The sequence below is a fragment of the Ovis canadensis genome, chromosome 3, assembly GCF_042477335.2.
Source record: "Ovis canadensis isolate MfBH-ARS-UI-01 breed Bighorn chromosome 3, ARS-UI_OviCan_v2, whole genome shotgun sequence".
Taxonomy (NCBI): domain Eukaryota; kingdom Metazoa; phylum Chordata; class Mammalia; order Artiodactyla; family Bovidae; genus Ovis; species Ovis canadensis.
The window spans coordinates 69,971,991-69,997,616 of record NC_091247.1 but is presented as its reverse complement, the minus strand read 5'-3'; the positions used below and the strand labels follow the sequence as shown (position 1 = coordinate 69,997,616).

At 37.2% G+C, this 25,626-nt stretch overlaps 1 protein-coding gene across 8 annotated transcripts in view; it reads left to right on the top strand.

Annotated features, from left to right (window-relative positions):
* ACYP2 (acylphosphatase 2) overlaps nucleotides 1-25,626 on the top strand; it is a 183,289-nt gene that overhangs the window by 75,312 nt on the left and 82,351 nt on the right. For 2 of the 8 annotated variants that reach the window (XM_069583359.1, XM_069583355.1), the window contains one exon: nucleotides 10,612-10,664. The exons of 4 other annotated variants lie outside the window; for them this stretch is intronic. In XM_069583359.1, coding sequence (XP_069439460.1) covers nucleotides 10,612-10,664 — 53 coding nt within the window. Of the gene's footprint in view, nucleotides 1-10,611; nucleotides 10,665-17,488; nucleotides 17,740-25,626 lie in introns of those variants that run through there. 2 more of the 8 variants (XM_069583352.1, XM_069583358.1) reach the window with 2 other exon arrangements.

The window sequence follows — 25,626 nt, the reverse complement described above, 5'->3', positions numbered from 1 at the left end:
CAGAATTAATAGCTTAAAGTAACACTTGTTTATTAACTACTACAAAGTTAATTACTGACTCATTAGAAAAGACCCTGATGCTGGGAAAGATTGAAGGCAGGAGGAGTGGGGATGCCAGAGGATGAGATGGTTGGATGGCATCACCGACTCAATGGACATGAGTCTGAGCAAGCTCTAGGTGTTGGTGATGGACAGGGAAGCCTGGCGTGCTGCAGTCCACGGGGTCGCAAAGAGCTGGACATGACTAAGTGATTGAACTGAGCTGACTGACAAAATTAATGGTTTTAAACAACACCCATTTATTGAGTGTTGCAGTCAGATGTTTGGCGTGGTGTTGGACTTCACCCCACAGGCCTTCAAGTCATGTCCTTGCCCAGCTTCAAGAGTGAAGAAAGAGCCCAGAATCAGCAACAGAGACATCAGTGGTCTAATGGATGGAGGGAGCTTACATGTCTGAGGACTTCCCTGGTGGCTCAGAGGTTAAAGCATCTACCTCCAATGCGGGAGACCCGAGTTCAATCCCTGGGTTGGGAAGATCCCCTGGAGAAGGAAATGGCAATCCACTCCAGTATTCTTGCCTGGAGAATCCCATGGATGGAGAAGCCTAGTAGGTTACAGTCCACGGGGTTGAACTGAAGCAAGGTCCTAGAGCAATTACCCCACCCTGTGTAGCAGATGGTGGGCAGGATGTGAGGTGAGAGGATTGGGCAAGGAGGAGGGAACTGACATCATCAGGCTGGCTCATCAGTTACCAGGGAAACCAGAGGAGCATATCCCCTCACCACTCCTTTGATAAGCTTTCATAGGGAAGTTCTCAGCTGCAGATTAGAACAGTCATAGCTGAGACTGGGACAAGTGTGTAGGCACTTACTGACTAGGCTCCATGATTAAGAATGTAGGTCAGTCAGTCATGTGAGTAGGATATAGGTGGAGCAGGGACTGGTCAAGTAGGAGATGTACAGAGAACAAGAGAACAGCCATCTTGGGTGACCTGATCACACACATGGCATTGCTGGATTCTCTGACTGGGGCAAAACAAAGCTGAAAACAAGATGTTGAATGGGCTGAGTTCTCATCTGAAGGCACTGGTGAAAAACCCACCTCCAGGCACTTTTGAGTTGTTGGCAGAATTCAGTTTTCTGTGGTTGTAGGACTGAAGTTTCTGCTTGTGTGTGTGTCTATGTTAGTCACTCAGTCGTGTCCAACTCTGCGACCCCATGGACTATAGCCTGTCAGGCTCCTCTGTCCATGGAATTCTCCAGGCAAGAATACTGAAGTGGGTTGCTATTCCCTTCTCCAAGGGATCTTCCCAACCCAGGGATCAAATCCTGGTCTCCTACATTGTAGACAGATTCTTTACTGTCTGAGCCACCAGGGAAGTCCAGGTTTCTGCTTACATACTGGCTATTTTCTGGGGTTAACTCTCAACTCTCAGGAGCCTCGTGGCTCTGTCTTTAAGGCAGCAGCTATGCATTGAATTGTTTTTTGTGCTTCAAATCTGATGTCCTCTTCTGCCATTTACAGAGAACAATTTAGTGGTTTTTAGTATATTTACAACATTGTACAACCATTATCTTTTTGCAGAATATTTTCATCACCCCATAAAGAATCCTTATATTCTTTATATAAGTCACTCCTTCTCTTGTACCCTCAGCTTCTGACAACTACTAACCTACTTTCTGTCTCCATGGATTTGCCTGTTCATATAAATGATATCTTACAATATGTGGTCCTTTGTGACTGACTTAGCATAATGTTTTCCAAGATTTATTCACGTTGTGGCATGTATGAATACTTCATTCTTTTTTGTGACTGAATAATATTCCATCATATGAATACACCGCATCTTGTTTACCCAGTCATCACTTCTTGGACATTTAGATCGTTCCCGTTTCTTGGCTATTATGAATAATGTTGTTATGAACATTCATGACATAGTTTCACGTGGACATGTTTTTAGTTCTCTTAAAATTTCTGGGTCCTTTGGTAACTCTATGTTGAACTTTTTGAAGAGTAGCCAAACTGTTTCCCAAAGTGACTGTACCATTTTATAAAGCAGTATATGAGAGTTTTTCTCCACAACCTCACTAATGCTTATTACAGTCTTTTTAATTTTGGCATCCTAGTGAGCATGTGGTGATATCTCATTTGGTTTTGATTTGCTTTTCCCCAGTGATTAATGATGTTGAACATTTTTCGTGTGTTTATTAGCTATTTGTGTATACTCTTAGGAGAAATTTCTGTCCAAATCCCTTGACTGTCTTTAAAACATTTAGGTTATTTGTCTTTTTAATTGTTGAGTTATAAGAGTTCTTTCTTTTTCTTTTTTTTTTTTTTTTACATCCTGCGTATTAGACCCCTATCAGATATAGAATTTGCAAATATTTTCTCCCCTTCTATGGATTCTTTTCGTGGTGTCTTTGTAGCACAATATTCTTTTATTTTGATGATGTTCATGTTTCTTTTGCTGCTCATGCTCTTGTTGTCACATATTAGAAATCTTGCTGAAGCTAAAGTCATGGAAATTTATACCTATTTTTTGCTAAGCATTTATATGTTGAGCTCTTATATTTAGGTCTTTGATTCACTTTGAGTTAATTTTTACATATGGTATAAGGTTAGGGATCCAACTTTATCCTTTTGCACTTAGGTATCCAGTTTTCCCAGCAACATTTGTTAAAGAGACTATTCTTTCCCCATTGAATAATCTTGATACCCTTGTAGAAAATCAATTCACTGTGGGTGCATAGACACATTTCTGAACCCTCAGTTCTAGTCTATTGATCCATAATTTGTTCATATGCCAGTACCACACAGTTTTGATTACTGGTTATAGTAAGTTTTGAAATTGGAAACTGTGAGACCTCCAACTTTAATCTTCTTTTTGAAGATGTTTTTGGCTATTTGTAATTCCTTGCAATTCTATATGAATTTTAAGACCAGGTTGTCCATTTCTGCAAAAAAATAAAGTTAAAATTTTAATGGTGATTTTACCAAAACTATAGATCAATTTGGGAGTATTGACATCTTAACAATATTAAGTCTTGGAATTCATAACCATGGGATTTCTTTTCATTTATTTAGGTCTTCTTTAATTTCTTTCAACAATGTTTTATAGTTTTTAATGCATAGTGTTGCACTTCTTCTGTTAAATTTATCCCTAAGTCTTTTATTCCTTTTGATTCTATTGTTAATAGGGTTGTTTTCTTAATTTTATTTTCATATTTTCACAGAAATACAATTGATTTTTGGATTTGATCTTGCATTGTGCAGCCTTGCTAAACTCATTATTGGTTCTGATAGTTTTTCAGTGATTTCTTAGGATTGTCTATCTACAGAATCATGTCATCTGCACATAGAGATAGTTTCCCTTCTTCCTTTCCAATCTGAAAGTAAAAGTGACCATCTCTTAGTTGTGTCTGACTCTTTGCGACCTTGTGGACTATATAGTCCATGAAATTCTCTGGGCCAGAATACTGGAGTGGGTAGCCTTTCCTTTCTCCAGAGAATCTTCCCAACCCAGGGAATGAATCCAGGTCACCCATATTGCAGGTGGATTCTTTACCAGCTGAGCCACAAGGAAAGCCCAAGAATACTGGAGTGGGTAGCCTATCCCTTCTCCAGCGGATCATCCTGACCCAGGAATTGAACCAGGGTCTCCCGTATTGCAGGCAGATTCTTCACCAACTGAGCTATCAATCCAGGTGTCTTATATTTTTGTTTCTTGCCTAATTGCCCCGACTAGAACCTGCAGTACAAGGTTGAGTAGAAGTAGTAGTGAGGGCAGATATCTCATCTTAACCTTAGGGGGAAATCTTTCACCATTAAGAATAATGTTAGCTATGGTTTTCTTATAAACGTCTTTCATGAGGTTGAAAAGACTCCTTTTTATTCCTATTTTGTTCCTGGGGTTTTTAATCATGAAAAGATGCTAGATTTTGTCCAGTGGCTTTTCTGGGTCTGTTGAATTGATCAGATGTTTTGGTTTTCCTTCTTTCTATTGATATAATGTATTGCATTGATTTTAGAAGTTGTCCATATATATAATGGAATATGATTCAGCCATAAAAAGAAATGCAGTTGACTCAGTTCTAATGAAGTAGATGAATCTAGATACAGAGTGAAGTAAGTAAGAAAGAGAAAAGCAAATATCATATATTAATGCATGTATTAATGATGAGAGATGGTAGTGAGGGCAGCGCAGCAGCTGGTGCCCTTTATCTGCAGGGCAGCAGTGGAGATGCAGATGTAGAGAACAGACTTGTGGGCACCAGAGGGGAAGAAGAGGAATGAACTGTGAAAGGAGCACTGAAACATATACATCACCATAGGTAAAGTTAGACAGCCAGTGGGAATCCACTGTATGACCAGGGCACTCAAGCCCAGTACTCTGTGACAACCTAGAGGAGTGGGAAGGGGTGGGAGGTGGGAGAGAGGTTCAAGAGGGAGGGGACATATGTATACCTGTGGCTAATTCATGTTGCTGTATGGCAGAAACCAACACAATATTGTAAAGCAATTATCCTCCAATTAAAAATAAATTTTAAAATACATTGAACCTAGAGTACTGTTTTGTCTTTTTTAAAAAATTAATTTATTTTTAACTGAAGGATAATTGCTTTACAGAATTGTGTTGGTTTCTGCCAAACATTAACATGAATCAGCTTAGAGTACTCTTGCAATGCCTTTTCCTTAAAATAAAAAAAGTGATTTGTTTTATGAATTTCCTTATAAGTTTGAAATTTTTTTCATTTGCACTATATAGATTATATCTTTCCTCGACATAGGGGTCTTGGAATACAGTCCTTTTTTCTTTAAAACCTGTATACATCTCTCAGGTTCCTGAGTGGCTTATGAAAGATCCAGTGGCAGTTTACCTTCGTGGGTAGTCTTTTCTTGCTCTCTTTATGACTTGATTATTACTCTTAAACTACAAAAACTTCATCATAATTTGTCAATTGTGTGTCTTCCCCCCGCCGCCCCCCATTATAAATACCTGGCATTTGGTGAACTCCTTTGATCTGAAAATTCAGTTCTTTCTTCAGCGCAGAAGTTTTCCTATTTGATCATTGCATCTGTTCCTTTTGCTTTTTCTGAATATTTGCATATTAGGTTTTCTGGATCTGTCTTGAATGCCTCATATTTTTACCAGAAATTTACATTTCTTTGTATTTTTTGCTTTATTATATGATAGTTCCTTTACTTCATTTTCCAGTTTACTAGTTTGGTTTTCATCACTAGCTATTTTTCTTCCTCTACTGGAATTTTATCCCTAGATTTCATGTTTTTTTAAACCCCTCCAAAAATTTTTGTAGTTGTTCTCTTTGGGTAGCCTCTTAAACATTCTTCTTAAACTGTTATTGTTTTTTGCATTGACTTGGCCTTGGTAAAAGCTGCATGTTCTGTCCATTCTGGTTTCCCTAGTTTGAGCTGTTATGTAGTCTGTTAGATGTCTATGAAGTTTCTTTGCTTTCTTCAGATCAAAGGAGTGTGTTCCTAACACCCGCAGAGGTGTGGTGAGTGAAGTCTGTCGGGCCACAGTGGATATTGCCAATAACCCACAGGAACTGAGCTCAAAAACTGTGAAACATATCGGGGTGTAAAGAGGCTATTTTAGTCAAAGGCAAGATGAAGAACCAGGAGGAACTAGTCAGCATTGAAGAGGTAACGCCAAAGAGAAGCATATAGGCCATGTGAGGGGCAGAAACCTCCGTTCTTGACAGGGAGGACAGCTGTTTGTTCTTGTCCTTAGGTTCTCACAAAACCTTTGCATGTCCTCTTATGATACCAGTTATGCATCTCCTCTTCCCACCTGTTCCTACCAGACACCCACCCTCCACTACTCTCCTGGGGTGGCTTGAGTTAACAGTTGTATGCAGGCCAGGCAGCAGTCACACCACTGCTGCTGTGAGATGCTTTCATCTTCATGCAAGGATCAGGAAATGGTGGAGATTCATCTCTTCAACATCCTTCCTGTAGTGACTTAGACTTCCCTCACCAGCTATCTCCTCTAAGTAGTCTTTTCTAAACAATTTCGTTCCTTTCCTAAATCCCTTTTCCAAAATTCTCGAGTTCCTGAAGTTTAACTCTCTCCCTAGAGCCTTTTATCTGTAGAGTCACCGAAGTATCTCACATAACTGGATCAGGGATACTCACCTACAACTAATTTTGAACCTTTCATGTGATACAGACTTTGCTTTAGGGTTCAATTTATATAAATAATTATGAGTAATGTACTAATCAAGCAAATTCCCTTTTAGAAGATAATTTTCTAGATAGTTACAGTTATATTCTCTTTAACTAATTCATGTATTTACTGTTCTAATTTACTTCTGTTCTCTAGTTCAAGTATCACAAGGTAGCAGTAGTTTGTTGAATTTTACCCGGGACTGATGCATACTGTTGGGATAGAATAAAGCTGTTGTATTTTAATGTAAGCTTACCTTTTATTTTTTTTAAAAGTATTTATTTGGCTGTGCTAGGTCTTGCTTAGTTGTAGCATGTGGAATCTCATTCCCTGACCCAGGGACAAACCTGGGAGCCCTGCACTAGGAGCTGAGTCTTAGCCACTGGACCATCAAGGAAGCCTCAGATGTAAGCTTACCTTTTGATGGGACATGCAAACCCTGCCCCCTGCCCCCCATACCTCTCTTACACCTGACACTTCCCACATTTTTGTCAAATTCCCTCTCCTTGAAGACATTTGGCTTTAAGTTTGGGACTTTGGCCTAAAGATGTCATTGTAATTGATTTGCTTGCAAATATTTTTCTTAAACATTTATGATGGATAACATTGTGAACTAGAGGCACATGTCGTGAACTGCAGTTTAGATCTGTTATTTACCATCATTGCTGGCTATGCTTAGAGAATGACTCTGAATTGTTTTCCTACCCAATTAAAAAGTTTTTTTTCCCAAGACTTGTGATGTTTATAAAATGTTTATATCCCAAACATGTTATTATATGCTTTCATCTAATTAAGTTGTCTGTCACTTTGCTAAAGGTATAATTAGTAAATTCTACCTTTATTGTGTCTGGCTGAAAAATGAATGTACTAAATGGCACTTTGAAAACAAGATAGTTTATCCTCTGTGCTTTGACAGACCTCAGACTTGTAGTTTTCACAAATGACATCGTTTATTTATACCTGCTGCCTATTAGCATTATATAAATTCTCCATAGTATTGGTGTGTCTTTGTTTCCTAAAACAGGTGTACCAATCCATTTACTTTAGTTCAACTGAATCTTCTTGTGATCTTTTCCACAATTATAGAGTAAGTGAAATTCACTTACTCTGAAATATAATTTGGAAATGCAAAGTAAATGTTCCCCTGTAGGGGGTGCAGTCTGTTTTAAACTCTTAGTATGTGTAATGAAAGCTATGCACTACAGAGGGAACATTCAGAGGCTTCCTCCATATTAACACAGGTTATTCAAATGATTTGAAAATCTTGTATGTGTGATAGCCAGTGTTTTCCTCAAGTTATAAAATCTGCATAATGTTAGAGTAAATGCGATAAACTTTTAATTGTGGTTTTGGGCACTGCATTAATCAGGGTGCTCCAGAGAAGCAGAATCTATAGTATGTGTATGTGGTATACTAATATATGTACATACACACAATGCACACAGCATACATGGTCATCCATATGGGTGACCTGCCTCTTGAAAAACCTATATGCAGGTCAGGAAGCAACAGTTAGAACTGGACATGGAACAACAGACTGGTTCCAAATAGGGAAAGGAGTACGTCAAGGCTGTATATTGTCACCCTGCTTATTTAACTTCTATGCAGAGTACATCATGAGAAACGCTGGGCTGGAAGAAGCACAAGCTGGAGTCAAGATTGCAGGGAGAAATATCAATCACCTCAGATATGCAGATGACACCACCCTTATGACAGAAAGTGAAGAGGAACTAAAAAGCCTCTTGATGAAAGTGAAAGAGGAGAGCGAAAAAGTTGGCTTAAAGCTCAACATTCAGAAAATGAAGATCATGGCATCTGGTCCCATCACTTCATGGGAAATAGATGGGGAAACAGTGTCAGACTTTGTTTTTGGGGGCTCCAAAATCACTGCAGATGGTGACTGCAGCCATGAAATTAAAAGACGCTTACTTCTTGGAAGAAAAGTTATGACCAACCTAGATAGCCTATTGAAAAGCAGAGATATTACTTTGCCAACAAAGGTCCATCTTGTCAAGGCTATGGTTTTTCCTGTGGTCATGTATGGATGTGAGAGTTGGACTGTGAAGAAGGCTGAGCACCAAAGAATTGATGTTTTTGAACCGTGGTGTTGGAGAAGACTCTTGAGAGTCCCTTGGACTGCAAGGAGATCCAACCAGTCTATTCTAAAGGAGATCAGCCCTGGGATTTCTTTGGAAGGAATGATGCTAAAGCTGAAGCTCCAGTACTTTGGCCACCTCATGCGAAGAGTTGACTCATTGGAAAAGACCCTGATGCTGGGAGGGATCGGGGGCAGGAGGAGAAGGGGATGACAGAGGATGAGATGTCTGGATGGCATCACCGACTCGATGGATGTGAGTCTGAGTGAACTCCGGGAGTTGGTGATGGACAGGGAGGCCTGGCGTGCTGTGATTCATGGGGTCACAAAGAGTCAGACACAACTGAGCGACTGAACTGAACTGATATGGAAAAAGAGAAAGAGGTTTATTATTGTGGGAGCTGGCAAATCTGAAATCTGTAGGGCAGGCAGGCTGACTGGCAATTCAGGTAAAGTAGTTAAGTCACCGGCTGGAGGCGGAGTTCCTTCTCTCAGAAACTTGAGTCTTTGCTCCTAACATCTCCAACTGATCAAATGTGGTTCACCCACATTATGGAGGGTAATCTGCTTTACTTAAAGTTAACTGATTATAAACATGAATCAAATCTTAAAAATCTTTATAGCAACATCTAGTTGAGTGTTTAACCAAACAACTGAGCACCGTAGTCTAGCCATGTTGACACATAAAATTAATTATCACTAGCATCTTGCATACATTTTTGTCAATGTAGGTATGAATCACAATTAAAGAAAATAGTAGCTGGATTTTTGGAGTAGCTTGGATTCAAAATTTAGTACAACTCGCTAGTAATCAAGGTTCAAATGTGTATTTTAGTACTCCAAAGTTGAGTGGGTGGGACATAAAACATATAAACCATGCCATCCTTTTTAAAAAATTTTTATTTTCTATTGGAGTATAATTGATTTACAATATTGTGTTAGTTTCAGGTGTACAACAAAATGATTCAGTTATACACATATCTATATCCATTCCCTTTTTCAGATTCTTTTCCCAAATACGTTATTAAAGAAGATTGAATAAAGTTCCCTGTGCTGTACAATATATCCTTGTTGATTATAAACCATCCTTCTTTTCAGTTTGGACTTTTTCCATAATATTTTTTAAGGTAATCTATATAATAGTTTTATTTCAGTTTGTCCTTTGAAGCTTAGCTTTTAAGTTCTCTGTGTGCATTCAAAATTGGGCATTGTTGAACACATAATTAGAATGGTGGCCAAAATGTGGATTAGAGAAAGAAAGTTGAAAAGCTTGCTATCCTGTGGAATTTCTGAAATCCTAAAATTGTTACAACACAAAATGTTCCAGGACCTCACACATATCCATAAAATGTATCTTCTGGGCTATGCTCCTCCTGTGGTTGGTGTATGCTTCCAACTGGGAGAGATGTCGAGCTTGCTTTTTGTTTGACCTTGCATGATTCAGTTAGAGGTCGTCTAGTTGGATTCATCCTCTAACATTTTTGTTTGTTTATATTTGTCTCTAAGTTTTTCTTCCTCTTATGTAGTTCAATTCACTTAAAAATCTTTTTAGTTATTTTTTTCCCCTGTAGTCCTAGAGTGGATCTCTCTCTGTCTCCTTTCTTCTTTCTCTTTCAGTTCTGATCCTGATATTAATAATATACTGTCCCTAATCTTGGACTTCTTATTTTCAACTTATATGACAGTCTTGTTTTCCCTAAGAATACTACGATGTTCTTATTAAATCCTAGGATGGGGAATGGAAGTTAAGCATGTGTGTGTATCTTTTTAATTGTTGGAGCTTGATCTCTACATGACTTTTCATTTTATGATGGAAAGCAGACTTTCCATTAGCTTGGAATCATGTGACTCCCAGGGTTGGGCAGGAAATTAGTTTTTGTCCAAAATAGCAGGATACAAGACAAGTGATTTTCTTAGCTCCAAAGCCGCTCTGCTGCAGAAACACAAACTGAAATAGTGGCCTAGTGATTGACTTAACTCATTAGGAAGCCTGCTGATAAGCATTTATGTTTAGACTTTGGAAGGGAAGAAGAGATTTTTTTTTTTTCAGGTCATGCAATAGATCCCAGTTACAGGGAACAGTAAAAAGAAAAAAAATGTGACTTTCATATAGTTTTGAGCAATACTGTCTCATAAATCAAATTTTATAGGATTAGTCATTTGTCAGATTGTATCCTTACATCCTATTGTGATTGTATATGTTGATTATACTTTGATTTCTCCATTATTAGAGAAAAGTATTGAGGAAATGACAAAAACAAGTTTTGGGTTATTTTTTAATTAATTTCTTTGGGCAAGCTCAGCTTTCTCAAGCTGTTTATTTTTGCAGATGTATTTCATCAGTTCTTAAGAATGAAGCTAGGAATGTGTGCTGGCTTCCAGGTTAGTACCACCCAGGAATTTTTTTAAAATCTATTTTCTTAAAATATTGTTTTTTTGTGGGGGAGACAGGGAATTTTTTCATTTTTTCTGGCTCAGTAGATTTTTAAAATATATTTAAATGAGGTATTTTAAATACTGTCTCTGAATATACTGCTTTTTTCATTCCATGTTGAAGATTTGACTTGTTTGGGGAATTTATTATTTCACAGTTAATGGTTTTTATGGAAAGGAGATAAAAGTTACTCATGTTTTTATTTTCTCTGGAAAATCTGAATGTACTGTTTGCATCATTTTAGCATTGTTTCTTATCATTCAGAGAGCCTTCTATAGAGGCTGGTCTCTAAGGATATCACTACTTGCTAGTAGATCGTGACTATATGTTCCATCAACAAAATTATCCTCTTCTTGTAGAGTATTTCTTACACAGCTAAAGTAACTATATTAAGACAGGGTTCTGACACAGTTTGTTTAAACCAGACTGGAGTAAAAAGAGCTGAGAAAATGACCTTCATTTTGCAGACATTTATTAAGCCTCCCAGTTGTGACAGGCTCTGACGCCATCCTGTTTCTACAGAAACTGACAGTTCAGACAAAAATGATAGCAGTTACATTCAGTATAGTTACTGTTACAAAAGGGATTTCTTTTCCTGATGGTGTCCGTTTCTGGCCACCTCCAGATGGCCTGCCACTTTGAGCCGGGAAGTTGGGAAACAAAACAGATGCAAGGATGTAGAAAACTTCATTTGAAATAAAAAAGTAGAGAACCATGGTACTATGTTATTTTTCTCTTAAATCCTGGATAAAGCTAACCTATGTCACGAAGCAGAGTTCCTCAAGTTGAGGGACGTAGCCTGTCCTCTTGAAGAATAAAACTGCTGTGGACTTCTTGTATTGACTGAAACTATTACAATATTACTTAAATTCCTCATTTTTCTTGTATTACTTATGTTATTCAGTATGCACATAGTATGTTACTTCGTATGCACACATGTATTTTATGCTTATAACTTATGCTAAATAAAATCAAAACAAATGTAGAAATTAAATATGACAACACCATTACAGTTCAGATGAACATTATAATTGAGTTTAAATCAACATGGGTTTAGTGAGATGGGTGACACTGCTTTGCTGAAACAGTGTTGATATGGAGAATTTTAGCAGAAACATGTCACCCTAACTGCGGTTCCATGGTTCATCTGTTTTCTGTATTTGGATTTTGGTAATACTTACTCAGCAAATGCCTGTTTATGTAGTAGTATGTATTTCAAGCAGTATTAAAACCTTTATGTCTCTGATTGGAACTTAGGCAAACCAAACCTCATCTTTGCCAATGAGTAGTCTTGAAACAGCACATTAAAGATGTATCACTTGGCCACTGTGTAAAGCTTTATTACTTGGAGAAAAAGCTAGCCTAACTGATACGTTCATTAAGTAAATATCTGATGCAACTATTACTAAGGATCAGGGGTACAGAAACTCTTTTTGGAAAATGAAGACCATACTTATTTCTAGTAAATTGATATGAGTTGGCACAGTCAGAGATGTTGCTGGTCTCTCCCACCTCTTTGCTTATATAAAGCCTTCCAGTTATAGCTTTCCTAGATGTTAATCAACAAACTCAGTTGCACATACAAATTACTGCATAAAAATCGTAAAGCAATATGCAGTTGCACAGGGTCATCCCAGAGCTGCAGACTATCCTTAAAACTTCTTTTTTTAAAGATGGTCATAAAAATAAAATTTCTTTAAATATCATAAGACTTTAATAATAATATTCATAGAACTTAGTTTGAGAACTACTGCTATAGGGTACTCAGCAGTTCCTGATGGGGAGAACCAGATTTCTATCTGAGTATGCTGGTAAATAGATTCTCAATTCTAGATCCTCTATTAAAGTACAACATTACACTGCTATTTACATTTGATGTCCAGGACCAGACATGAAATACAAAGAATTAGGTATGTCCTAGGTTTTGAGACAAGCCTAACTAGGGGAAGTTCTTGCTCTGTGGAGGCTGTGAGGATCATGCTCTGCTTAGCTGAGGTGAAAGACTGACTATAAGGTCTGTCTTTGATGTCTTCTGTAACAAGACTGGGCTATGGGCAGTGTAGTTACTTCTCTGTTTGAGAATATAATTTTTATTTTACTCTGAGGACTATGATGTTCAGTTTCCAGGTTCTACTGGTTATATTTAATTCCTAGATATTATAAGTGATTCACTTACTAAAGAATAAATTTAACTCTAGGCTCACCAGTTTTTTTCCCCTACCCTTTATGTCTCCCATTTCTCTACACTACAGTGCTGTCTTTCTTCTCCAACTTTAAAATTCATTATTTCTGTCTCTAATTTATCAGAAGGGTAGAACAATCAGTGCTTGAACATTTAGTCAGAGTAAACCTGTATCTCTCATGATGCCAGGAATTTTGCTTTATTCCTTTTTTTTCCTAATTTATTTTTAGCTAATTTATATGTGGCAAGATTTCAGTCAGGGGTGTTAACATGTTTACATTTGGTAAGGAGCTGGTTGTAAGCTCCACCTACTGCCTGCTTTAGAACTTGGCACATAGTAGGTATTCATTGTAGGGAAATGAAGGGATACACAAATGAAGAAATGAATGAATGATGAATGAATTTGGTATTTGGTATAGTAATAGGGGTGATGGTGTAACCATGTTCAGTTTTTAGCAGGGCATGTTTTAGATTGTTTTTCCATTTGAAGCTGGAGACTTTTTTTTTGTTAACTGATCTTCAAGTTACCTAAGCTTTTATTTAGTTTTGGAGATATTGGAATCTTTTGGAAAATTTGTTAATCCCTCTGGCTAATGACACTTAGGGAGAGCATGATCTCTGGATAACTGTAGTGCATGGATTGCCTTTCATATTAGAGGAACCAGTTGTCATAGATAATACATCAAATTGCACATAGACTTTCTACTTTGTTTTGCTTTTTAATTCTAGTTTGAGTTCATCCATCATCCTGGAGCCTCAGATGTAATCTCTTTTTTCCCTGGACTGCTGACTGAATTAATTTCTCTGTGCTTTACTGGGTCTGGAATAACCCGGTTATGATCATGTTAATAGTCATTGTAGGCCTTTACTACCTACTTCCCTGCTCCCAGCATCAAAACAGGAGTGAAAACACTAAAAGAGTACAAAGAAAATGGCTTTATTTCTGACATGGTACACACAGCTTATTACATGTGACCCTGGTGATAAGTGTGAAACTGAGGAGCTCATGCGCTGCGTTCTTCATTAGTCAGTTCACCCGTAGGGTTAGCAGATTTCCTTTTATACAATAGTTGTATAATTTGTAGCTGCACAGTAGTCAGATGCATTTTAAAAATCAAGTTCATTTCATTTTGATTGAATAAATATATTCCTATATAAAAATATTCAAAAACTTTATGTAAAGAGGAAAATTTAAGTCACCTGTTATCCTACCACCTAGAAATAACCACAGTTTAATAGAAACTATCTCTTTTTTATGTCTTGGCTATTTTCACCATGAAAAAATTTTAAAATACATTTTTTTTTATTATCTGGGTAATATAAATTTACTTCTAGAAAAATTAGATGATATATGTTAAATAAAAAGAATACTCATAATACCATCTAGAGATAGTTGATATTAAGATTTTGATATGTATTCTTCCAGACTTTTAACTACATAATAAAATATATAAATTTATGATGAGGTACACAATTTTTTATAAAACTGGAAGCATGCCATACATAATTAGGTACAAGTTTTTTGTAAATATCTTTGTGTCAGTAAATATATATATCCCTATGATCATTACTAATGGCTTTTGACATGCCAGTGTTTTGATTATAAGATAAATAAATTTAACAAAGCTCAGATGATAAAAAATTAGGCCATTAAAAACTTCTTTGATAATTGCTTATGTTGGAGTTTGTACCATACATAATTCTTACATCTTTATGAATCCAGTCTGTCAGTTTCATTATGATTTCTGCCTTTGGGATCATGCTTAGTAATTCCTTTGCAATACAAATATTTTAAAATTATTCAGGCCTGTGTTCTTTTAGTACTTTGGTGTTTTCTATTTTAAAACTAAAACCAATATAGAATTTATCTTATATAGTATGAGACAGGAATCTATTTATTTCTAAAACCTTTAAGTTATGCCTCTGCCAGTTTTGTCATAAACAATGATCTATATAAATAAATGGATATGTTCCTAGGCCTTAAAGTTTTGTTTCATTGATTTATTCCATTGTTTTGCAAGATCCATACTGTTTCAATTATTGAGTGTCTATAGTATGCTTCAGTGGATGTCTGGTTGAGCCAAACCTCTTAGAATTTTTTGGCTAGTCTGACAGTTGGTCATCTTCCAGATCAACAAATGTGAGAATAATCTGTCAAGTTTCAATCATTTTTTACAACTTGAATTTTTTTCTTAAAATTGTGTTAAATGTAAAGATTAATTTGGGGAGATTGACATGTTTATATCTTCCATTCAAAAATATAAAATACAGTTTCTATAGTTGACAGTACTATATTCTACACTTGAAAGTTGCTAAGAGAGTATATCTTAAATGTTCTTACACAAAGCTACATGTTTTGCCATATGTAGTGAAAATCCAATTCGAGTAGCTTAACCCAACAGTTGTTTTTCTCAAGTAAAGAGAAGGGTAGAGGTAGACAGTCTAGGGCTATTCAGTGGTGTCATGAAGTCGTCGATGATGCAGGTTTTTTGGTCCTTAGGTATAGCTCTTGCCCTTGTGGTCACATGAGGCTCTTCCACCTCCAAGCCTCATATTCGTGTTTATGTCCCTTTCAATCAGGAACAGTATCTTCACTGGAGACCTCTATAAATAGAGGCCTTATCTCTCTAGCCAGCACTTGGGTCACATGGGCATTTTCCATCTACCAGGGATTTTGGAAGGTGAGTATTTTTAAATGGGTGCATTGCCATCCAAGGAAAAACAGTGTTCTATTCATAAGTAGAAAAAGGAGAATGAATCTTGGATGGGTCTGTGTCTTGGTTATGGAAGTTACACTTAAAGACGTTATAATCTACTAAAGGATGGTAAGATACACGTGACAAGTTCAACAGTTTAAGACTCCTATGTGATAAATTACATATATACAGTCAGGCAATAAATGCTTTAAAAGATTAGAGGTAGAAGAGCTCCCTGGAAGATGGAGTTAACTGGGAAATATTTAATATAGGAGGTGGGACTTGAATGAAGTAAAAGATGGATCAAATATTATACAGAGGTACTAGATGCCTGTTTTGCAAGTATATTTTTTCAAATATACTTAAGTATTTTTGAATCACTAGACCAGCTTGGCAGGAGTAATGCCTATATACCAAGGGGCAATGGAAAATATGTTGGGACAACATAATGGAGGATTATGTGTGCCACCATGAGGAGCGTGGATTTGAGACTTGCTCATATCAGCCGATCTATTGGGGATTTCTGAAAAGAGGAATAATAAGGGAAAGTAGAATAGAAATGATAACGTGTTAGAGTTTAAAAGAGCAATTCACAGATTAGTAAATTAGAAGTCATTGATATATAATGCCATACTTGCTTTCCAGTAGTTGAGATAGCTCATAGCATTTTTTACCAAAGCAGTTGGTTCTAAGGAGGCTCTAATACCTAAAATGGATATTTAATACTGTTTCACTTGAAGCCCCGGATACAGAACAATGGAGCTCTAAAATTAAAATATTCTGGTAAACTTATTTTTTTATATTGCCAAGAAATTCTTTGTTTCAGTTATCTTCACATGGATTTGAAATATTATGTCAGAATATTTTATCATATTAATACCCAAGTATAATCTTTCTTAATTAAAATCATTTCTCTAAGCTTGCACTGAATAATTTATAAAACATAGATTGAAAACAGATTGGTGCTCCTTTGGCTAAGTGTATTTTTGTTGTCTATTTCTTCATCCCAAAATTTTTCATTTGTTGAAAATGCTTAAACTTCAAAGCAATTATGTTGACTCAATGTTTTATTTTCCTTTTAAAATCAATCTTAATACATTTTGCAAAGTTTTTTTCTTTGAATAATTGAGGTGTGTTAGAGCTTTCCCTAGATATACTCATGGATTTTTTAAAATGACAGATATTAATTCTAAGAAATGACATGTATTTAGTCAACTGTAAATCTCACAACATAGGAGGATATGTTATCTTCTACTTTAATAATATCAATTACTTTTAATGGTTTGACATAGCAGTTTGAGTAAAAGACTGATTCAACTGAAACATAAAACATGCTTGAAATACTTCCTGTGTAATTATAAATCTGAAGCTTGAATTACCTCATTTATTTAGTAATTGAAATATCAGAAATTTTCATCATTAGTACCTCATCTCTTCAGAATCTCCTCCTTAATTACCATAAGATCTTTCTTTTTAGAGCTCATTAATATGAATTTAAATCCATGTAGAAGTACAGATATATCACTATAATGCAATTACACCGAACTACTTAAAATTTCAGTATTCATTGTTGGGTACTTTTTGACTGTTGTTCAGCTCCCACCCACGGATGCCGGGTTTGGCTTTGAGACTTGCTTTGGTCAATGGGATGTTAGTGGACGTGACACAAACTTTTAAGTATGCTTTCATGATTGGGCTTTGGTTTTTCACACTGGTAATTTGTCATAAGAAGGGCTTTCCCCAGGGAATTGCTGTCCCTTCAGCCTGGAGAAGGAAATGGCAACCCACTCCAATATTCTTGCCTGGAGAATCCCATGGACAGAGGAGCTTGGTGGGCTACAGTCCACGGGTCGCAAAGAGTCGGACATGACTTCACTTTCACTTTCACTTTCAGCCTGGTCCCAGAGTGAACACAGGTGGAATGAACCTGAGCCCAACCCACAGCCAGAAGCAGAGCCACCTAACCAAGCCCAGCCTGGAGCAGCCTTATTCCAGTTAACACATAGACCCACGAGCATGAGAATAAGCCAGCTTTTTGTTTGAGGTGCTTTATTCTGTAGGATTATTGTGGCAATAGCTGATATATACTGTCTATAAAAAATATGTCCTTATCTTTTCATTAATAAAATGTATAATAATATATGATTAGATTATCAGTTGCCTGCTTTATTAGTTGCAAAGTAATAGCATATGATACTAATCAATTGGGGGTTTCTTGTGGTGTGGCCATTGCAAATTTTAAGTAAAATGCCTGATATGAAGCACTTTCCTCTTTACAGACTTGGTTGGTACTTCAGGTCATCACTAAAGGGACTGATTATAGGAGTGACAGCTAGCATTTATTGTGGACCTGGCCAGACAAGTGCTTGACATTCATGCCACATCTTCTTTCATAGCAAACCTGTTAATCAGTAAACACATATTTATCGAGCATTTATTATATGCCAGATGTTGTAAGGTGCTTTGTCCCTTTTTTTTTTTTAAGTAAGATATTACTCTTTTCTTTATTTATGAAAGAGTTTTAATTTTGTTTCGGTTTTTAAAAAAATTTTTATTGGAATATAGTTGCTTTATGATGCTGTGTTTCTGCTGTATAGAAAAGTGAATTAGCTGTAAATATACATATATCCCTTTTTTGGATTTCCTTCCCATTTAGGTCGCCATAGAGCACTGAGTAGACTTTCTTGTGCTTTACAGTAGGTTCTCGTTAGTTAATCTATTGTATGCATAGCAGTGTTTATGTGTCAATCTCAATCTGCCAATTCACTCACCTCCTATTCCCCCCCTTGGTATCCATACATTTGTTCTCTACATCTGTGCCTCTATATCTGCTTTGCAAATAAATTCATCTCTAACTATTTTTAAATTCCACATAATATTATGCAGATTTCTCTTTCTGACTCATTTCACTCTGTATAACAGTCTCTAGGCATATCCACATCTCTGCAAATGGCACAGTTTCATTCCTTTTTTATGGATGAGTAATATTCCAAAATCACTGCAGATGGTGACTGCAGCCATGAAATTAAAAGACGCTTACTCCTTGGAAGAAAAGTTATGACCAACCTAGATAGCCTATTGAAAAGCAGAGACATTAGTTTGCCAACAAAGGTCCGTCTAGTCAAGGCTATGGTTTTTCCAGGGGTCATGTATGGATGTGAGAGTTGGACTGTGAAGAAGGCTGAGCACCAAAGAATTGATGCTTTTGAACTGTGGTGTTAGAGAAGACTCCTGAGAGTCCCTTGGACTGCAAGGAGATCCAACCAGTCCATTCTGAAGGAGATCAGCCCTGGGTGTTCTTTGGAAGGAATGATGCTAAAGCTGAAGCGCCAGTACTTTGGCCACCTCATGCGAAGAGTTGACTCATTGGAAAAGACTCTGATGCTGGGAGGGATTGGGGGCAGGAGGGGAAGGGGACGACAGAGGATGAGATGGCTGGATGGCATCACCGACTCGATGGGCGTGAGTTTGAGTGAACTCCGGGAGTTGGTGATGGACAGGGAAGCCTGGCGTGCTGGGATTCATGGGGTCGCAAAGAGTCGGATACGACTGAGCGGCTGAACTGAACTGAACTGAATATTCCAAAGTATATATGTATCACATCTTCTTTATCCATTCCTCCACTGATGGACATTTAGGTTGCTTCCATGTCCTGCCTATTGAAATAGTGCTGCAATGAACATTAGGGTGCATGTATCTTTTTAAATTATGGTTTTCTCTGGGCATATGCCCATGAGTGGTGTTGCTGGGTCATATGGCAGTTTTTAAGTTTTTTAAGGAACCTCCATACTGTTCTGCATAGTGGCTGTATCAATTTGCATTCCCACCTGCAGTGCAAGAGGGTTCCTTTTCTTCACACCTTCTCCAGCATTTATTGTTTATAAATTGTTTGATGATTGCCATTCTGACTAGTGTGAGGTGATGCCTCACTGTAGTTTTGATTTGCACTTCTCTAATTATTAGTGATGTTGAGCATCTTTCCATGTGCCTCTTGGCCATCTGTATGTCTTTGGAGAAATATCTGTTTAGGTCTTCTGCCCATTTTTTGATTGGGTTAGTTGATTTTTCTATATTGAACTGCAAGACCTATTTGTATATTTTGGAGATTAATCCTTTGTCAGTTGCTTTGTTTGCAAATATTTTCTCCCCATTCTGAGGGTTGTCTTTTTGTCTTATTTATGGTTTCCTTTGCTGTGCAAAAGAGTTTAATTTTAAGCTTAATTGGGTCCCATTTTTTTCTATTTGTTCTTATTTTCATTACTCTAGGAGGTAGGGCAAAAGGGATCTTGCTGTGATTTATGTCAAAGGTTGTTCTGCCTTTGTTTTCCTCTTCAGGGTTTTATAGTGTCCAGCCTTACATTTAGGTCTTTAATCTAGTTTGAGTTTGTTTTTTTATATGGTGTTAGGGAGAAGGCGATGGCACCCCTCTCCAGTACTCTTGCCTGGAAAATCCCATGGACAGAGGAGCCTGGTAGGCTGCGGTCCATGGGGTCGAGAAGAGTCGGACACGACTGAGCGACTTCCCTTTCACTTTTCACTTTCATGCATTGAAGAAGGAAATGGCAACCCACTCCAGTGTTCTTGCCTGGAGAATCCCAGGGACAGGGGAGCCTGGTGGGCTGCAGTCTATGGGGTCACACAGAGTCGGACACAACTGAAGTGACTTAGCAGCAGCAGCAGCAGCAGCAGCAGCAGCAGGGAGTGTTCTAATTTCATTCTTTACTTGTAGCTGTCCAGTTTTTTCCAGCACCACTTGTTGAAGAGACGGTCTTTTCTCCACTGTATATTCATTCCTCCTTTGTCATAGATTAGATGAGTATAGGTGTGTGGGTTTATCACTGGGCTTCCTATTCTCTTCCATTGATCTGTGTTTCTGTTTTGTGCCAGCAGCATGCTGTCTTGATTACTATAACTTTGTTGTATTGTCTGAAGACAGGGAGCCTAATTCCTCCAGCTCTTTTTCTTTTTCAAGATTGCTTTGGCTATTTGGAGTCTTTTGTGTTTCCATACAAATTGTAAAATTTTTTGCTCAAATCTAAAAATGCCATTGGTAAAGATTGCTTTGGGATAATATAAAACATTTTCACAATATTGATTCTTCCAATACAAGAACATGGTATATTTCTCCATCTGTGTGGTCTTTGATTTTTTTTTTTCATCAGCATATTATAGTTTTCTGAGTACAGGTCTTTTGCCTCCTTAGGTATGTTTATTCCTGAGTGTTTTATTCTTTTTGTTGCAGAGGAAAATGGGATTGTTTCTTTAATTTCTCTTTCTGATATTTTGTTGTCAGTGTTACGAATGCAAGAGATTTCTGTACCTAATTTTGTATCCTGCAACTTTACCAGATTCATTGATTAGCTCTAGTAGTTTTCTGGTAGCATCTTTAGAATTTTCTATGCATTGTATTACATCATCTGCAAACAGTGACAGTTTTACTTCTTATTTTCCAACTTGGATTCCTTTTCTTTTCCTTCTCTGATTTCAGTGACTAGAACTTCCAAAACTGTGTTGAATAATAGTGGTGTGAGTGAGCATCCTTGTCTTCTTCCTGATCTTAGAGAAAATATTTTCATTTTTCACAATATTTGCTCTGGTTTTGTCATATATGGCTTTTATTATGTGACGTAGCTTCCCTCTATGCTCACTTTCTGGAGAGTTTTCATCATAAATAGGTGTTGGATTTTGTCAAAAGCTTTTCTGCATCTATTGAGATGATCATATGGTTTTTATTTTTCAACTTGTTGATATGGTGTGTTACATTGATTGATTTGCTTATACTAAGGAATCCTTGCATCCCTGGGATGAATCCCACTTATTATAGTGTTTGATCCTTCTAATGTGTCGCTGGGTTCTGTTTTCTAATACTTTGTTGAGGACTTTTGTGTCTATGTTCATTAGTGATATTGGCCTGTAATTTTCTTTTTTCGTGGTATCTTTGTCTGGTTTTGGTATCAGAGTGATGGTGGCCTTGTAGAATGAGCTTGGGAGTGTTCTTCCCTCTGCAATGATTTTTGAAGAGTTGGAGAAGGATAAGTTAGCTGGTCTTTAAGTGTTTGATAGGATTCACCTGTGAAGCTCTCTGTGTCTGGACTTTAGTTTGTTGGAAGATTTTTAATCACCATTTGGATTTCATTACTTGAGATTGATATGTTCATATTTTCTATTTCTTCCTGGTTCAGTCTTGGAAGTTTGTACTCTTCTCAGAATTTGTCCATTTCTTCTAGGTTGTTCATTTTATTGGCATATAGTTGCTTGTAGTAGTCTCTTATGATCCTTTGTATTTCTGTGGTGTCAGTTGTAACTTCTTTTTCATTTCTAATTTTACTGATTTGAGTCCTCTCCAATTTTTTTTTTCTTGATGAGATTGGCTAAAGGTTCATCAATTTTGTTTATCTTTTCAAAGAAACAGCAGTTAGTTTCATTGATCTTATTTTAAATTGTTTTTTTAGTCTCTATTTCATTTCTGCTCTGACCTTTATAATTTCTTTCCTTACGCTAACTTTGGGTTTTGCTTGTTGTTCTTTCTCTAGTTACTTTATATGTACGATTAGGTTGCTTATTTGAGATTTTTCTTGTTTCTTGAGGTAGGATTGTATTGCTATAAACTTTCCTCTTAGAAATGCTCTTGCTGCATCCCACAGGTTCTAGTTCATCATGTTTTTGTAGTTATTTGTTTCTAGATTTTTTTTTTAAATTTCCTCAGCGATCCATTGGTTATTTAGTAGCATTACTGTTTAGCTTCCATGTGTTTGTGTTTTTTACAGTTTTTTTCCTATAACTGATTTCTTTTTTTATTTTATTTGCTATAATTGATTTATAATCTCATAGAATTGTGATCAGAAAACAATTTCCATTTTCTTAAATTTACTGAGGCTTTATTTGTGACCCAAAGATGTGATCTGTCCTGGAGAAGGTTCTGTGTGCTCTTGAGAAGAAAGTGTATTCTGCTGCTTTTGGATGGAATGTCCTATAAATATCAATTCAGTCTATCTGGTCCAATGTTTCATTTAAGGCTTTTGTTTCCTTATAGTTTTCTGTCTGAATGATCTGTCCATTGGTATAAGTGAAGTGTCAAAGTCCCTCACTATTATTGTTACTGTCAATTTCCCCTTTTATAGCTGTTAGCATTTGCCTGGTGTATTGAGGTGCTCCTGTGTCGGGTGCATAAATATTTACAACTGTTACATCTCCTTCTTGGATCGATCCTTAATCATCATGTGATCTCCTTTCTTGTCTCTCATAAGTCTTTATTTTGTAATGTCCTATTTTTTGTTGATCTGAGGCTCAGAAAAGTTAAGTGACTAGGTCAAGTCCCACAGCTAGGAAAGGGGGGAGCTAGGATTTGACTTGTCTGTCTGACTTGAGAGATGATGTGATTATCATCACTGGGTTCTTCATGTTTGGGAGAGTAGAAGTGCAAGAAAAGATAGCATTTACAAACTGGTTTACCTAATATGTATTGATGTGCAATTCCTAATAATCAGTTGCTGTATTGTATCAGATATCACCTGGAAATTACCTCAGTCTTTTGTCTATAATTAGCTTAGACCCAAGTGGTTTTGTAGCTTTTAGAAGCCTGAAACTCTCCCCACAATTTCTAATTCCCATGTCTTATACTCATATAGTCCCCCTTCTGTACGTGTCTGGAGGCCACCTCCATTTGCCACAGCAGTCTGGGTATAAAGCGCCATCCTTTCTAGCTTCTACAGCACATGCCTTCACTAAGCATTTGCCCCTTAATTGTAATGCCCCGCCTCCTCCCCTCCCCCCCACCCCCAGATTCTTCTCCATCTATTTTGTAGAATAGGTTTCCCTTTCTTTTGAAACCATGGTACTCCAGGTACCTGACAACTCTGGCGGTCACATCTCTCCCCCAAGCTAGAGTATTAGTATGTGCCTTTCTTGTCTCTATCTCATAAAAGCAAAAATGAGGAGATTCTCTTGGAAAAACAAAATTTGGAATTAGTCTCATTAGTCTGACAGCCCTCATTTAGCTCTGTTTTAACTTGAATTTCATTGACATTTCAACATCAACAATTTTGTTCAACTAACCTTAAATGGTGAGAACTGAAAACATCTAATACAAGAAAGAGCTATTTTTCTCAGATTAGGAATAAAATACTTTACATAACTAAGAAAAAGCCTATCTTTAGAATTTTACTTACTTCCTACCTCTTTCCAAAAGTGTGATTTACAAAAATTACAGAATAAATCTGGATGTAAGCTTTTTCTGTGATTTTTTTCCAGACCACTTTTCCTATTAGCTATTCAGAGCGAATTTCAGGAGTTTGAGAGCTTGGTTTGTTTATGAGCCCAGAATATAGATGCTGGTATAAATTTAAACGGTCTGAAGCACTTGGTTGTACAACCCTATGTTAGAAATGGTTGAAAAACTGCTTTCCGCTTCTATCCAGCCCAGACTGTCTTGTCTTACACAATGTGCCACTGAAGTTTTAATTCCTGTCAGAATTATTTTAAAGGGGAGAAAGCTGAAAACCCACTGACCAAAAGAACTTTAATTCTCACTCATTTCTAATGTAATTTTAATTGGTTCATCTTTTATTTAGGAGGCAGTTTCCCTAGTAATTTGGTAGACATTTGTTCCTTTAAGTCAAACCTTATTGAAGATACTGCCTTAGTGGTGTTTTGAGGAACTCATGTTTTCTTATATTCCGTTACAGTGGCGCTGTTTTTCATTTAGCAAATATTATTTTCTTTATTAAGCAAAGCATTGCATTAGGATGTGTTTCTAACATGTAAGCAGTTGTAAGGAAGAGTCAGTGAAAGATGGGGCAGACCCCAAATGTGAGGCCTTTGGAAGTGGGATGTCTCAGGTGTCCACATAGGAACACTGTTGTTCAGTTCTGTTACTGTTAGTCTAGTCTTAATACTGAGGTTGCAAAAAAGAGCATTTTATCATTATGTGACCTTGACCAAACTCTTTAATCTTCCTAAACCTTTCATTCCTTATGTGTTAGTTGGGGACTATGTCTGCCTTGATGGTGGTGATTTAGTAGCGAAGTCATGTCTGACTCTTTGTGACCCCATGGACTATAGCCCGCCAGGCTCCTCTGTCCATGGGATTTCCCAGGCAAGAATACTGGAGCAGGTTGCCACTTTCTTCTCCAGGGGATCTTCCTGATGCAGGGATAGAACTCGAGTCTCCTGCATTGCAGGAGGATTCTTTATCACTGAGCCACCAGGGAAGCCCTTACTTAACTCAGAATGTTGTTGTAAGGGTTAGATAAAACACTGTATGTGAAAGTGCTTTGTAAAGAACCTATAGACATTAGTGATTGTGTTTGTGAGGCAAACATGTTGGCAGGATGGAGGAGGAGAAAGAAGGTTGCTCTTGAATGGATTCCTGCAGTGTGTTTGAAAATGGATAGTCCTCAAATCCTCAGTGGTTGAAAGATGGCCAGGAAGGGGACTACCAGCCGGAGGCCCAGCCTTGACAGGGCTTGTTTACTGCCCTTGTGAAATCATTCCCAATCATTTCAGGTAATATTTGAGTATCTACCATGTGCCGGGCACCATGTTAGTTACTAGGGACACACACTATGACAAGATAAAGTCCTTTGCCTTCCAAAGCTTTCCAGTCCATCTGCGGACAACACAGCTCTGCCCCTCTGGCTGGGCCAGGAGAAGGATGGGCAGAGTGTGACTGGAGCAGTAAAGAGGCTAGTTCTTGTGACTCCGTGTTGCATGCTCTTTCCATTATTAATCATTAACAATGTCGGACGATTTTAAATCGCCATTTTGATTTCATTACTTGAGATTGATATGTTCATATTTTCTATTTCTCCCTGGTTCAAGAAATTTGTAATTTCCCTGGTTCAAGAAATTTTTTTTTTTTTTAGCAATTTGTCCATTTCTAATAGGTTGTCCATTTTATTGGCATATAGTTGCTTGTAGTAGTCTCTTATGATCCTTTGTATTTCTGTAGTGTCAGTTGTAACTTCTTTTTCATTTCTAATTTTACTGATTTGAGTCCTCTCCTTTTTTTTTTTTTTTCCTTGATCAGACTGG